The 15,018-nt window shown below is 63.1% G+C and overlaps 1 protein-coding gene across 1 annotated transcript; it reads left to right on the top strand.

Annotated features, from left to right (window-relative positions):
- Positions 1-7,196: 7,196 nt before the first annotated feature.
- LOC144251896 (gamma-parvin-like) lies at positions 7,197-14,361 on the top strand. Its single transcript, XM_077794551.1, has 6 exons — positions 7,197-7,229; positions 8,720-8,815; positions 10,823-10,887; positions 12,224-12,326; positions 13,115-13,255; positions 14,198-14,361. Exons 2-6 carry the CDS (start codon positions 8,737-8,739, stop codon positions 14,359-14,361), a joined length of 552 nt encoding a protein of 183 aa, XP_077650677.1. The 5' UTR covers positions 7,197-7,229; positions 8,720-8,736.
- Positions 14,362-15,018: the final 657 nt, after the last annotated feature.

Raw genomic sequence — 15,018 nt, 5'->3', positions numbered from 1 at the left:
CCCTGTTCAGTGGGCATTTTGCTCAGGGTCTGGTTCGTGCAGACCTTGCCCCTGGCCTGAGCCCTGCAGCCTGGGGCGCGTCGGCAACTCAGGTGAGCCACAGTGACGAAGGACACCGCAGGGAGTCCAAGGAGGCCAGCCCAGGAGCCCAGGGCTCCGGGCCGGCTCCAGACCTGCGCTGAGCCTTTCTCTTAAAAGTTGTTCTGTCGAGTTCTGGGTGGAACCTTGCTCTCAGGGCCCTTAGGAGCCCCCAGTCCAGCCGTCCTCTCGCTGTGGGAGGGTCTTTGCAGGAGCCCAGTGAGCAGGCCTCAGAGTGGACGGGAGGCAGAGACCTCAGAGTGGAGAGGAGGCTCAGCACTATGGCTGGTCCCACCTCGGCCGCTGCAGGGTGGGCACTCGATGCTCTTCAGGGCCCTGGACGTGCGGGGAAGCTCGGCTCTAAGTGGAAACTCCGTCCTTGGAGTTTTAATTGATCCCATGAGTTGTCACTGCTGGGGGGCAGGCTCTCCCCGGGCCACAGGGCGGGGACCCGGAGCCTCACCCGTCAGGACCCCAGCACTCGCAGGGTCTTGACCAAGTGCCTGCTTCATGCCAGGTCCCATGCGAGGTGCCCAGGGGTGCAGCAGGGGACAGGCCTGGAGACTCTGGACACAGGAGGGGAGGACAAGCAGGGTGCCTGCTGGTGGAGTGGAGCCGATGGCTCTGGGATGGGCGAGTGAGAGGCCTGAGGGCAGAGCCGGGCACCAGGTCGCCTCCAAGGCCCGCGTCACTTTCAAGGCCACATGGCCTTTGCTGATCCGGTGATCTGCTGGACTGGCTCCAGATTCTCTTCCCCACACCAACTTTTTAAAACGAATCGACCAGTGAACAGGAGGCCAGCCCCTGGGAGGAAGGCCGGGTCACCCAGGGGCAGGCTCCAGGGCAGGCTCTGGTGGCTGTGATGCCATGACAGTGGCGGTGTGGTGAGGGACAGTGTGTGACGGCGAGCCGAGCACATCCCTGCGTCCCAATGACAGGGGTGAGAATAAGGACTTTTTTCTCTTAACGTTTTATTTTTATTTATTTAATTTTTAGAAAGTTTGATGGGGGGATACTGGAGGTTGAACCCAGGGGTGCTCCGACACTGAGCCACGTCCCCAGCCCCTTTTATTTTTTTTAAGTAATTTTTTAGTTGTTGATGGACCTGTATTTCATTTGCTTATTGTTATGTGGTGCTGGGCATTGAACCCAGGGCCTCACACGTACGAGGCAAGCGCTCTACGGCTGAGCTACAACTCCCAGCCTTTTAAAAATTTTTAAATTTGGAGACAGGGTCTCACTAAGTTGCTGAGTCTAGCCTTGAATTTAGGATCCTCCTGCCTCAGCCTCTCAAGCAGCTGGGATCCCACCTGGCCTTCATGGCTTATTTTTATACAGTATCCAAGGAGAGCTGGAGGCAGAGACCAGGGGTGGTTACCTAGAGCCTGTGAATGTTGCCATCGCTCCACGCTGGGCTTCACCCTCTTTTCTTTGTATCTCTGTGGCCCTCTCTTCTTGAAATAATAACCGTGTGTGTCTTGTGTGTCTTTCCATGCACGTTGCCTTGTTTACCCGAGTGCGCCATCTCCCCACGTTATTCAGAGTGTTACACACGCAACTCCCTCTGCGCCTGGGTCTGTTTCCTAGCAGCACTCTCACGTGACACGGCACAGGTGTCCTGATCAGCAGACGACGCAGATGGGGCAGCGTTAGCTAACTGCCACCTGGGCTGTATTCAGGCGTCTCCATCACGTCCTTCATCCCCACCACAGGGACGGGACGTGCATTGCCATCGGACCTCGGGCTGTTGGAGGCTTCATGCACTTTGGGGCCGAGGTGTTCTCAGCGCATCACTGGGGGACACGCCGTGTTGCTTTGTCCTTTAGGAGGTTCATTTCGATGACTTTGTTAAGGTAGGGTCATCAGTTTGTACTTGGACTATATACACCTCTTTTTGATGGACAAGTACTTATGGGGAAAGAGTTTTCGGCTATGGAGTTAACGTTTCCTCCAGAAATAACCAGAAAACTCAACTCAAGACAGGAAGCCGTGGTTTGAGGCATTAGATGAGAAGCAGACCAGGGAGCCAGGTGACCCGGGTCCTGCACAGTCCAGCTCTCCACATAAAACCGTGCTGTCCAGCCTTCAATAAAAACGCCTAGACGTGTAGGGACCAAGAAACAACAACACGAGGGTGACTTAGAGCCAGCGGGGGAATAGTCAATAAAAGGAACCAAAGAGTGACAGATGGTGGGTTCCACAGCCCACTGACCAGGACGCTTTAAAAGTGTGAATGTCTTGAAAGACTGTTCTATATCCAAGGGCTCTACAAGTCACGAGTCACCAAGGCAATCACAGCAGCATGTGGCCTCTGATTGGACCCTTGAGTAATAAACACACGTGCACATGTGTGCACAAACATGCGTGCACACACACACACACACACACACACACACACACACGGTGATCAAAGGCATTTTGAGCACTTGGCAAATCTATATATGAGTGAAATGTTAAGAGAACATGTAATGGTAGATTTCTTGGGTGTCTTAATGTGCAGTGTCGTGTAGGAGAGGGTCCTTGTTCTCAGGGGCGAGTGAGAAGACCTCTGTAATTTATTTACTTCAACACATTTTAGTTGTGGGAAAAACCCACAACATAAAAGCTGCCATTTCTTCCACCTTTCCATGTGCCGCGCGGTGGGGTAGGGGCAGGCTGGCTCTCTCACACCCCACCTCCCGACTCTGCATCCGGCAAAACAGGAACTGAGTTGTGGCGGGCCCCAGCTGTGCCCCAGCTCACAGGAATCACCAGGGGCTGGAGGCCCCCTCAGCCCCTGGTCTGCCTCTCATGTTTGCAGCTGGGTCACCAGGACCAGGTGGAGGACTCTGGGCACTTCTCCAGAGCTGGGTCCACTGGGCAGCCCCGCAGGTTACTCTGAGCAAGGGCTGGAGGGTCCCGGGTGAGCTGCCTTTGAGATCCGAAGGGTCTCCCCATCAAGCGCTGAGCCTCTCCTTTGGGTGGTGTGGGGGTCAACCCCAGGCCCTGTGCACGCTAGGCAGCCACTGTGCCCGGGCCACACCCAGCCCCACACCTTTGCTGGTTGTCAGAGATGCAAGGGGAGGCCCCTGAAACTTCACTGGGGAGGGCTCAGCCCTGTGGCCAGACAAGTAGGTCCCCAGAGAGTTCCCAGGTGGCTAGATTAGCATGTCCCCACAAGGCATCCAGAACAGTGCCTCCCACTCTGTCACCTCATGGAACATGTGCAGAGTGACAGAGTCTGCATGGCATACTGATGGACAGATGAAGTGGCTCTGGGCTGTGGATGAGTAGCCAGCCCCGGGGCCGGGGGAGCCCCACGCTGAGACCCCTGCACACGGGTGGCTGGCTGGCTGGCGTCAGCTGACGACAGGTGGCCCCAGGAGGGCTGACGCGGTCTCTCCACACTGAGATCTCGGCGCCTGCTCTCCCTGCCGACTCCGCTCTCCTGTGTGTACTTTGATGGAGCAAAATGTGCTGGTGAAGCCAGAATTAAGGCCAGGCAGTCGGTGTCGACGGTGATCAGGTGATCCGGTGTAGACAGGGGAGATGAAAGCTGATTTGGCCTGGGAGGATGGAGCCGGCCTCTGGGAACGCTACTGCCTCAGAGCCCTTCCCCCACCCGTTACCAAGGTTACCTGCCTGTTCTGTTCCTCCCAAAGGTGTTCAGGAAGCACCTCCTGGGCTCCCTTCCTGCTGCAATCAGCCCACCACTGGCCCTTCCCATGGCTCATTTGCTTCCCACCTTTCAGCGAGTCCCTAGGAGGGTTCACGCAGGGTGGGGAGAGGTCAGGGAGAAGAGGGCGGGAGGACAAAGAGAACCTAAGACTAATAAAGGCACAGGACACGCCCACTTCTTTGGATACCAACTCTGGGTCCCCTTCCCTTCGGAGAAGTCTGTGTCACTATCTTTAAATAAAACTTGCTGTCTTTGCTTGCCCCAGCGCTTCTCTTCTGATGTTCAAATTCAACACCTGCAGAAACGGAACTCGGCATCACCATCACGGGCATCGCTCGCTAGCTAAGCGCTGCACACAGGGCCCAGGGCTGCTGTGGATGGGCTGTGCTGACTGTGTCTGTAGGTGACTGTGTCCTGGCTTTACTACTTGATAGGGACAGGGAGCTCAGGGCACACCCTGTAGGAGACAGCCAAACCTCGGCAAGGTACTCAGCCAGTGAGGATCTGGGGGGGACCTTGTGCCCCAGGACATAGTCGCTGCCCTGGGCATGCCTGCTCCCCAGATGCCCCATCTTGCAAGATCATCAGTAAAAGCCTGGCTCTGGTCACACCTCCTGCCTCCCAGTCGTCCCCTGGGTGTGGTCAGCCACTGCCCCTGGGCCTCTGCATTTTGGAATGACCCCAACCCCCTGAGCTCAGGGAGCCCAGGCACGTCTCACAACGCCTGCCATTTCTAAGCTGCAGAGACAGTCACCGCAGCACTTCCCAGGGCGACCTCTGGACCCTCCTCCAGGAATCGCACTGTCCTGTCATTCAGCACTGACCAGGCTGAGCCCACTTTCAGCCACCAACTGTCAAACAGTGGAGCCCCTGGTGGCTCCTGCCAGCGCCCAGTCCCTCCTGCGAGCGTGCTGCGGCAGTGGCTCTTTCAACGCCCGCTCCCCACCCTCCTGAAACCCAGTCCCGTACCTTTCCCACCTCCTCTGCTGACATAAATCAGCAAACGTTGGCCATTTTTTAAAAAGCACTCTACTTTCAGGCGTGGCCTGTTGCTGGTCCACCCAGGACCGTGTGAACTGACGGCAGGAATCCACACGTCCGAGGCTGTGGGAGTGATAGGGTGGGGGAGGGGAGGAAGGGACCTCTCCAGGCTGGGGGCACTGGGGGGCATCGCGGTGGCTCTCCCCCAGGGAAGGGCTGCTTCTGCTGAGAAGAGTCCCCTGAGCTCCAGCCTGGCTTCTCGCAGCCGCTGTTCTGACTTCCCAAGGCCCCTTCTTTCCTTCTGCCCTTCACACCGAAGGCTCTTCGGCTGCGGGTTTAGCAGCGTCCTAATTCCACATCACACAGGATTAGATCCCACGTCTGATTCTCAGCTCCGTCCTCCGTCCTCCCGGCCGCTCCAAGAGATAAGCGCTCCTTCTGAGCCATCATAAAAGTCCCTGGTGCTCTGAACATGCCCCGCTGCACTGAGAATTTAAAGCCCGGGAACGGCTCTTTCTTGTGTTAAACCTTTGGTTTACAATCAAAAGCCAGCTCGCCCTCTGTCCTCCAACTCCTGTCCTCCCCTTGGAAGCCACAGCTCCCCTGCGCAGCCAGGATCTCGCCGCCGCTCAGTGCCCAGGGGTCACAGGGGAGCGTGTTGGCCTCCAAGGGCCGCCATCTGCAGAGCTCCTCTCTCCGTAACTGGAGGGCACAGGGCCTGCTGCTGCGTCTGGTGACCTGTCCTGTCTCAGCTGGATTCCTGCCCACCATGGAGTAGCTGACCCTGGTGGAGGAGTTTCTGAAATGGCCTTCCTGGGCCCTGGGACTGGGCCCCACACACGGTTGAGCTGGGGCTCCGCCTTCCCACCTTCTTCACTGGCTCAGGGTCCCCCCACCCAGGCCCTTCAGTTCCTGCATTTGAAAGCAGGTGGGTGAAGCCCTCTGCTGCGCTGGTGGGGGCCGGGATCCAGGTTCGGAAGCTGCCACCAGGACCATGGGACCCGGAGCCAGGCTGAGCCTTCTCCCCAACCCCCGTGACCCAGGTCCCAATGGGGCTTTCTCTCTCCCTGGGTCCTTGTGAGCCCCAGTCCTGCAGGGGACCTGGGAATGGCACAGGCTGTTGGGGAGCCCTGGTTTCTTCCTTGGTGTGGGCTGATGGTGGGCCCTGCTCCTCGGCAGGTTCCGGGCACTCAGCGCGCTCACCACGGCGTGGGTCTTCTCATCGGCAGTCGGGGGAAAGCGCGGGGATCCCGCGTGTCATCACCCCGCATGCCCACCTCCCTGCCCTCGGCTCTGCCCTGCTCTTCCGCCTGCCTGATCCGGCCACTTCTCTGATCTCTTGGCAAAGACAGGGTGGCTTGTCTCCTGGTCCCCAGCATGGCTGCCTGTCACTGTGGAAACTCACAGTCCATCTGGTCATGAAGATTTAAGCTCAGAAACAGCCCAGGTCTCAGGTGTTCTCCGACAAACCCGCTGTGCGGGGGTCTCTCCCGAACCCCCGAGGCTCTGTGTGTGCTGCTTCCGGGGTCCCTCCCGGGTCTCTAACCAGCAGACTCCTGTTCAGCCACGGAGGCCCTGTCCCCTCTAGGAAGTTGCCTCATCCCCTCAGCAATAACAGTCACCAATTTACCCCTTGAGCCCACCTTGGGTGTGGGTTGTTCTGGGCTGTGGCACAATGGGCAAAAGAGAGCCGCCCTGCCTTGCAGAGCCCCCAGGTGGAGACCTGTCTCAAACACCAGCCTGCAGCCCCCGCTGAGCCATGGTGTGGTCACAGGCCAAGTGCTGGGAGAGTGGGGCTTCAGGGCCCTGTAAGAATCCCAGGCAGGACCTGCCTGAGAGGGCAGGAGGCTTCCTGGAGGAGGGGCACCGAGGTCCAAGTGCAGAGCCGGGCAGGGCTTGTAGCAGGGAAGAGTCAGAGCTGCCAAGCAGGGCACTGAGGGAACAGGAGGGGGTCAGCAGGGCTAAGGGGGGAGGGCAGGGAGGTCAGCAGAGGTCAGGGGAGAGGATGGAGCTGTGGCCAGCAGGACTGGAGGAGCCTGGGACTTGCAGGTGCAGGGGAGGGGAGGAGGCCTGGGGTCAGAGGTGGAGCAGAGGGACAGTCTGCTGGTGGCTGGGGTGTGGGATGCCGACCCCAGGTCCTGGCCTCAAAAGCTGCCCCTGGGAGGTGGGGAGAGGGGAGGGAGCGGCTTGGCTGGGGCGGAGGAGGGGAGGAAGTCGGCCATGCCCCCTTGGAGGTGCCTGGGAGGCCGGGGCTGGGAGCCAGGCTGTGGTGGGGCCGGGCTCCCGTGGGCTCCTGCAGCCTGGTCCTCCCAGCGCCCTCCTGGCCCGCAGCACAGAGGAGGAAGCTCCCCGCGGCCACCGCCACCAGCAGAACAGGCCCCAGAGGAAGTGCGCAGGCCCCTGCCGCCCCCGCAGGGCCCAGGCTACCCACCCGCCCAGGAAGCGGAACCTGCCTCTCCCAGGAGCAGAGGACCCTGGGGAGACCTGATCTCCCGGGTACAGGAGGCGCTAGGTGAGTCCCTGCATCTGGGCCTGGGGAAGGCCTCGGCCACGGGAGCCCCTGCCTGTCCACGTGCCTGGGAGCCCGATCAGGGCCACAAGGGAAGGAGCCCCCTGGCTGAGGCTGCCGGGGCTGGAGGCCAGAGTCAACACCGAGGCCCTCACCCCATGGCGCCTAGGGGCTGCCTCACCCCCTCCCCATCTCACGGAGGACCTGCTGAGGCTCCAGGGACCCTGCTGTGCCTCTCCCTGTACCAGGGAGACGTTCCCGGACCCCTGGCCTCTCTGAGCTTCGTGCAGTCCTGGGGGACAAAGGCGACCCCCCTTCTGGGAAGCCACTGAGGCTGGGGCAGAAGAGAGCCTTGCCCAGGGCTGCTGGTCACTAGAGACCGTCCACGTCTGTGTCCCCTCAGCCACCTCGGTCCAGCATTGAGTCCAGCCCCTCCTGGTCATGAATGAGGACCAGAGAGGAGAGGGGACTTGCCTGGAGTCACACAGCCGGCGTGAGGAGGAGCCTGCCTGGAACCCGGGCCTCCGAGCCCAGGCCAGGGCTTTTTCCCCTCTTGCAGCTGTGGCCCAGGCTGCATCTGAGTGTCCCCTGGACATGGGAATTGTGGGGCCAGTGTAGTGCCCCCTGCCCCACTTCAGAGCAGGGCCACTGTGCGCCCAAAGAGGGGGGCTCCAGGGCCCTCCAGTCCCCTACCTCCCCGGGGCGCGGGGGGGCTCCCTGCCTGGACCCCTGTGGGTGCCCTGCCACCCGGCTGTCTGAGAGAGTCTGGAAAGGGGGGGAGCAGGGGCTGGAGGCGGGGGAGGCTGCTGGCCCTCAGCGACTGGAACCAGAGACAGGAAGAGGGTTGGGGAACCGGAAGGGCCCATAGCAGTGACAACAAGGAGCCTGGCCCTCCCTGTAGAGCAGCTGGCCCTGAGACCTCACTCCCTGAGAGGCCCGGGTGCTGGGGAGAGTCCTGCCGGTCCCCCAAGCTGCAGGTGGGGACGGCCTGGGGGCTTGGGCTCGGTGCTCGGCCCCCCCTCCAGCCCTCTCTGCTCAGCCTTGGGCCCAGAGGCCCCGTTGGCATGTTCCACCGCAGGAGCTAACATCTGGGACGTCAGTGCCATCTGCCAGCCCACACGCAGGCCGGCTCCCTGCTGGGCCGGGGGTGGGGTTCTGAGCTCTGAGGAACTGGCTGAGCTGGCTCTGCCGGCTGCTGGGGAGGGGGAGCCCACAGGGCCCTGCAGGCCTCGGGGGGCTGCTCGGCACCCACAGTGGGGGCACGGCGAGGACCCGCCCCACAAGCCTTTCTTGGTGTGTCCTCGATCCTGTGCTTAGGCCTCCTGCCCACCGGGACCCCGTCCCTTCACCTGGGCCCTCATGGTGACCTGTCCACCTGGAGCTGAACTCCACGCCCCCGCCCCCAGCCTCCTGGGTGGGAGGAAATGATAGATAAGCACAGAGTGAGTTGAGGGCTCTGGGACTTGACACCCTCTGTCCCCTGCGTCCTCCAGGGCAGGCCAGAGAGAAGATGGAGCCAGAGTCCCTGTACAACCTGCTGCAGCTCCCCAGCGAGGCGGCCCTGCCCACCGAGGAGCAGCTCCCGCCAGGTGCGCCCCAGTGGCTGGGGGCCGGGGCTGGGGCCGAGGGTGAGGGTCCGTGTCATGAGGGACGGCTCCCAGGCTGCTCGCCCTGCCTCTGCCTCACTTCGGCTGGACCCAGCTCTGCTTCTGGAACCTTCCACAGCCCCCTGCACCCACCGCATGGCCTCCTGTGCTGCGAAAGCTGGCGCCAGCCCAACGGGCACAGCTGGCGCTGAGGGCTCCTGCCCAGATCTCTGTTCCCAAGAGTGGGTGCCATTGCCACCTTTTACAGAAGAGGACCCTGAGGCATGGGGAGCCATGTCCTGTAGCTCGGCTAGTGAGGATGGAGCTGGCCCCCAGCCAAGGAGGGGCCGCAGGGCCCAGGGTCCACCCTCCACACCGTGCTGCCTCCCCAGGGTCCCGTGGCCTGGAGGGTGAGGGGCTGTAGGTCTGCCCCTGCACACAGTGGGTCTCTTCCCAAGGTGGGTGGGCACAGGACCGAGCAATCCCATCCTCGGGGGTGAGCATGGCCCCTGGAGTCTCCCTCCTAGAAGTCGCCCCCAACAGCACGCTGCAGGCACACAGCGCTGCGCACGCCCGTGTGCCCAAACAGAAAGTCCCACACCTCCACGCGCCAGGCGGCAGGCCTGGCCTGGGGGAAGGGCCCTCGGTGAGCCCAGGACAGAGCCAGTCCCCACAGCAGAAGCACTGGGCAAGGCCAGGCCAGGAGAGCGGGGACCCCAGGAGAAGCCAGCTGAGCGCTGACCCTGTGAACACAGCCTGGCCACGTGGGTGCCACGGGGAGAGAACCCCCCGGCCAAGAGGGTCCCAGGGGGTGGGCGGGCCAGGCCCGAGGAAGGACGGCTCTGTTCCCAGTCAGCTGGTCAGCTTCCTGTCTGTCTGCTGTCCCTCCTGGTTTATGAGCCCCGGAGCCTGGAAACCATCACAAGGAAGACGGCTGAGCTGGGGTGGCAGGGCTTGGTAACTTGAAATAAATATTTACTTTCTGTTTTACAGTTGACTTAGAGACACCTACAGCTCCACAACACAGAGCCAGGACTCGAGATGATTAGGAGTCCTGGGAACCCGCTCCAAGAGGGCGGTCCCACATCCACCCATCACCCATCCACCCACCCACTCAACCCTTCACCCACCCATCCATCCACCTACCCATCCACCCATCTACCCAATCACCCATTCATCACCCGTCTACCCACACATCACCCATCCACCCACCCACTCATCCATGCACCTACCCACCCACCCACCCACCCATCCATCCACCCACCCACCATCTATCTATCCATCCACCCACACATTCATACATCACCCATCTAACCATCCATCACCTCTCTACCCATCCACCCACCACCCACCCACCCACCGACCCACCACCCATCCATCTTTCCTTCCTTCCTTCCTTCTACTCACCCACCCACCCATTCCCTCCTTACTCACCCAGGAGCTCCTCGGGGCTGGGAAGTGTGGGAGGTTTGGGGGTTTCTAGCCAGTCCCCGGGGGAAGGCTGCGCTGTGAGCTCAGGCGCGGCGGCCGTGGGCTGACTCCGTGTCCCCCACATGTTGGGGCCAGCTGACCTTGGAGGTCCGCAGGCCTCACATCTTGTGGGCCCTGGGGTCTAAAATGCGGGGGAGCCTCGGGGCCTCAGAGGGCGTGGGCTGGCCTCAGTGCCCGGCGCAGCAGGGCAGCCAGGGCAGTGTCCACCGCGGCCCTCGGAGCTGGTGAGGCCGCGGGTGAGCTGAAGTTTCACCAGAGTGAAGGGCAGGGCTGCCAGAGGAGGCGCAGGACACCCAGTTCCGTTTGAATTTCACGGAAACAAGCAATAAACCCTGAACTGAGGCAGGACCCCAAACACAAAGCTCACCGCCTCCGGGGTCGAGCTGGTGCTCTCGGGGGACCTGGGCAGAGGGCGCTCGAGGTGAGGCCCAGGCCCCAGCTCTGCGGTGACCTTCAGGGAGACCGCGGCCGAGCTTCCTCTGGGCCCCACACGTGCATCATGCCCACCTCTGTTTCCAGGAGCCAAGAAGAAATACCTGCCCCCCAGTTCCCGGAAGGACCCCAAGTTTGAAGAACTGCAAAAGGTAGGGCAGCCCTCAGCACCGACGCTCTGGGGTCTGTCCCCTGCCTGGCACTTGCCTCCACCTGGAGGACAGCGGGCTGCCCTCTCCCTTCCTTGGCCTCTGACTGTCGGGGGGACCCGTAGGCCCTGGAGACCTGCTGAAGGCCGAGCGCCAACCTGTGCCTGGCACACCCCATCCACCTCATGACTATCGATGGGGACTTCTGTCACCTGTGTCCCAGGGAGAGGTAGCAGACTGTGTGGGCCACCCAGCACGCCGTGACCTAGTGAGGGTCTGATTCAGGCCCTCAGCCTGGGTCCTGTTTCCCACTCGGCCACCCAGGGCTGAGGGGAGCTGGTGGCCGGTGGGTGTGGGCCTGGGCCACCTGTTCTCGTTCTCGGCTGGGCCATGGGTCCTCTGCTGGCCCGGGCCTCCACCTCTGCGCCCTGCGGCTCTGTGGACCTTCCCCCTCTCTCCTCCACCCCTTCCCACCCACCACCGCGCACAGCCCCGCTGGCCCTGAGTCCGAGAGAAGAGCCCCCCTGGCCAACAGCCTTCTGGGTTTGGGTCCCCAGAAGCTGGTCGTGAGCTGTGGATTTGGGTTGGGGGTCATCCCAGGTGTGGAAGGAAGGGGCCAGCGCAGAGAGGGACGGATGGTCATGGCCACAGGGACTCGAGCCTGTGTCCCAAGAGTCAGCTCAGTGCAGAGGCCTCAGTGTCCCACCCGGTGCCTCGTGTCATCCGCCTGCTGTGACCTGTCCCCGCAGGGTTGGGCCTCCAGGGACAGCCCCAGGCAGAGCTGTGGGGGCAGCTGGCCAGTGTCACCTCCATGGTGAAGCTTGGGGTGGGGTTGGAGGAGGACACCAGCAGCCCTGTGCCCGCCCTGTGCCAGCCGTAACATGTCACCCCCAACCAGGTGGCCTAGAGCGGGGGGAACGCCACCCCTGGGAGTTCTGGAGGCTGGAAGTCCCACCTGGAGTCTGGCAGGAGTCTGGGGCCTGAGGGGACAGCCCGGGCCTGTGTCAGGATGCAGGCCCTCCCTGGCGGTGGAGTGGGCTCCAGTCAGTGCACACCCCCCTTCCCAGAACCACCCGAGACCCCACCCCCGCTCCACAGGCATGTCCCCATCCGCCCACAGGTGACTGTCACTGTCACTCGTGAGGATGCCCTCGGTGCTCTCGGGTGGAGGAGAGACCCGGGGGTCTGTGGAGCCCAGAGTGACCCTGGCGTGTGGGGTCAGGGGGCTGCAGAGGAGGTGACTGGGCCAGACCTTGAAGGGTGGCCCAGTGGCAGGTGGGGGGAGCCACCCAGGCTGCGGTGGCGGCCAGCGGGTGACCCAGGCGTCCCCTGCCCTCAGGTGCTGGTGGAGTGGATCAACGCCGCCCTCCTCCCCGAGCACGTGGTGGTGCGCAGCCTGGAGGAGGACATGTTCGACGGGCTCATCCTGCACCACCTGTTCCGTGAGTGCTCCCCAGCCAGCGGGCCACACACTGTCCCTCCCCCACACAGTCCCTCCCCCACACCGCCCCTCCCCCACACCGCCCCTCCCCCACACCGTCCCTTCCCCGACACCGTCCCCACGGTGGCCTCCAGGGAAGGAGCTCCAGGGCCCTGCCTAGAAGGGCCCCAGCTGGGAGGAGGAGGCCTGCCCCCAGGGCAGCCCCCCAGGGCAGCCCACCAGGGGACCGGGGCCTCCTGGCCGAGCTCCCTCGGCACCACCGGCCTGGCCAGCATTTACTGAGCACCAGCTGGTTTTAGGGGCCGGGAGCTGATGAGGAAGCCCACCGAGCCGGCCCTCGGGCTGCCCTGAGGGCTGGAGAGAGGACAGGTCGCCCTGGGAGAGGTGCTCAGCTGTCGGAGGGGTGCCGATGTCAGGGCCATCTCCCTAGGCTCCCAGGGGCCTGGGGACTGGTCCAAAGCCTTGCAGTTAGACGAGCAGTGTGTGGGGCAGGGTCAGGGACGAGCCTCCAGCGTAGGCTTTAACCATCAGGCCACACTGCCCTGCAGACATGAAGCGTCTGCTGTGGGAGGCTGGGGGCCAGCGCCCGGGTGGGGTGGGCAGCAGGCTGGGAGGGCTGTGCTCTGCTCATGCCACGTGGCCCCTTCAGACGGTGGCCCATGTGGACAGGGGCTGAGGAGCACAGCCTGCGGAGGCTCTGGGGTGGTCCAGGGCTCTGCGCCCCCAGGGTGCCCAGCTCAGCCATGGCCCTGCCACCGTCCCGGCCCTCACCACCCTCTCCTGCCACAGAGAAGCTGGCGGGACTCCGGCTGCAGGTGGAGGAGATCGCCCTGACGGCCGCGAGTCAGAGGCGCAAGCTGGAGGTGGTCCTGGGGGCCGTGAACCGGGCTCTGCAGGTGGAGGAGCCGCAGGCCAAGTGGAGCGTGGAGGGTGAGCAGGGCCCAGCCAGGCCTGGGCGCGGGAGGGCAGGGCAGCCTGGTGCCCTCTGCCCGGAGACTTGGCATCTACCCAGAGGCCGCGCAGCCTCCTGCCCAGGCTGGGAGGGAGCAGAGGCCTGGAGCAGCCTGGGCAGCGGGCACCGAGGGTCCCCGGAGGAGGAGGGGCAGGCCAGAGCCCCAGGGGCGTCACTGCCCCAGAAGCCCAAGGTCGAGTCTCGGGGACAGTGACACAGCAGCAGAGTCCAGGGGCCCCGCCACCTGGCCTCACCATCATAGATTTATTTAAGCTCCACCCGCACAGCCTCCCTCGTCCCCTGGGCCCCGGGTTCTCCTTCCTGAGGCCAGGGGGAGTCCGGCGGCCTCTCCGGGGTTGGGTGGTGACAACATGACTCACCTGGACCCAGGCCTGCACTCACCACAGGGTCTGGAGTCTCACTCCCCGTGACCGACATTTACAATGTTGTCAGTCGGCCTAAATCTGAGGGTGACTGTCCCAGGAGGCCTGGCCGTGGGCAGTCGCTGTTTTCAAGGAAGACACCAGTGAGCCACCGCCCCAGGCCCCGGCCTCAGGGTGCCGTCACTGCTGAAGTGGGTGCTGGGAGCTTGGGACTATTCTAGGTTCTGAATGTGCACCTCCCATCTCTCTCAGGCCAGCGGGTGGCTGTGTCACCCTGGACCCTTGGGGTGCACGGTGGGTGGGGTTGGTGCTCCTTGGGCTGTGACAACTGGCAGAATCCAAAGAGTCACTCTGTGAAGCCCCCAACAAAAACTTAAAAAGAACTGGAAGCTCAGAGGTGGCAGTGTCCTGGGCACACACTGCCCACGGCAGCTGGCCCAGGCTCCTCGATCTGCCACGGGCCCTGGTGGCCAGGAAGCGTCCGTGAGGCTGCAGGCTCTGGTGGCCCTCAGCATGACCCACACTCCTCTCCCCCAGCCATCTTCAACAAGGACCTGGTGGCCACCTTGCACCTGCTCGTGGCCCTGGCCAAGCACTTCCAACCCAGCCTGCCCCTCCCAAGCAATGTCCAGGTGGAGGTGGTCACCATCGAGGTAACTGGCCCTGGCCCAGGCATTCGGACACAGGACGGAGCACCTTGATGCTCACGGCACCCTGAGCTGGGTGCTGCCTGAGGCGGGGTGGGCTGGGCTGGGTTCCAGGGTGTTGGGAGAAATCTCACATCTCACCGGACAGCAGGCAGGTGCCAGCTGCAGAGGTGGGCTGGGCAGGAGGAGGGCCCTGGGCTGGCCAGTCTGGTCCATCTTAGCAGATGGTTCCTGCCCAGAGGCTGAGGCCAGCAGCTGTCTGGAAGATCCAGCTGATGGCCACTGACAGCACATGGGACATTGGCGCCGTCACATCCCGGAGGCAGGGTGCTGCCCTGGTGACGCCTCTCATGGGCCAGTCCTGGCCGTGCCCACGCCCCCTCTCCTCGGGGAAGGTCTCCTCTCGCCACCCACTCCAGCTGGGCCGGGTGCCTTCCAGGGTCCGTGGCTTCTGTCCCCAGCAGGCTCTGAGCACCCCATGATTCCTGCCCCCACCGGGGCCCCGGGTGAGCAGGGCCTGCCTTTGTGGCCCTGCAACAGGACGACCATGGACGGGCCCCTTCACCATCCATGGCCCCTGAGACGGGGAATCTCAGGGAATGGGCAGTGCCAGTCCCCAGCCTCCTGGGCTCAGGGCCCATGGGGAAGGACAGTTCCACTGGGCCCCGAGGGAGGGCTGCTCAGGAGCCACCCTGAGAGGGGGCCAGGCGA

This window comes from Urocitellus parryii, unplaced genomic scaffold, assembly GCF_045843805.1.
Source record: "Urocitellus parryii isolate mUroPar1 unplaced genomic scaffold, mUroPar1.hap1 Scaffold_259, whole genome shotgun sequence".
Classification (NCBI taxonomy): Eukaryota; Metazoa; Chordata; class Mammalia; order Rodentia; family Sciuridae; genus Urocitellus; species Urocitellus parryii.
The sequence above is the reverse complement of the archived record's forward strand: the minus strand, read 5'-3'. Positions and strand labels throughout refer to the sequence as shown.

What these genes read in the sequence shown, in the direction of transcription:
- LOC144251896 (XM_077794551.1), top strand. Translation starts at nt 8,737, where the DNA reads ATGGAGCCAGAGTCCCTGTACAACCTGCTGCAGCTCCCCAGCGAGGCG. An exon ending in AGTTTGAAGAACTGCAAAAG is followed by an intron (nt 10,888 to 12,223) that starts GTAGGGCAGCCC and finishes CCCTGCCCTCAG; the next exon opens with GTGCTGGTGGAGTGGATCAA. An exon ending in CATCCTGCACCACCTGTTCC is followed by an intron (nt 12,327 to 13,114) that starts GTGAGTGCTCCC and finishes CTCCTGCCACAG; the next exon opens with AGAAGCTGGCGGGACTCCGG.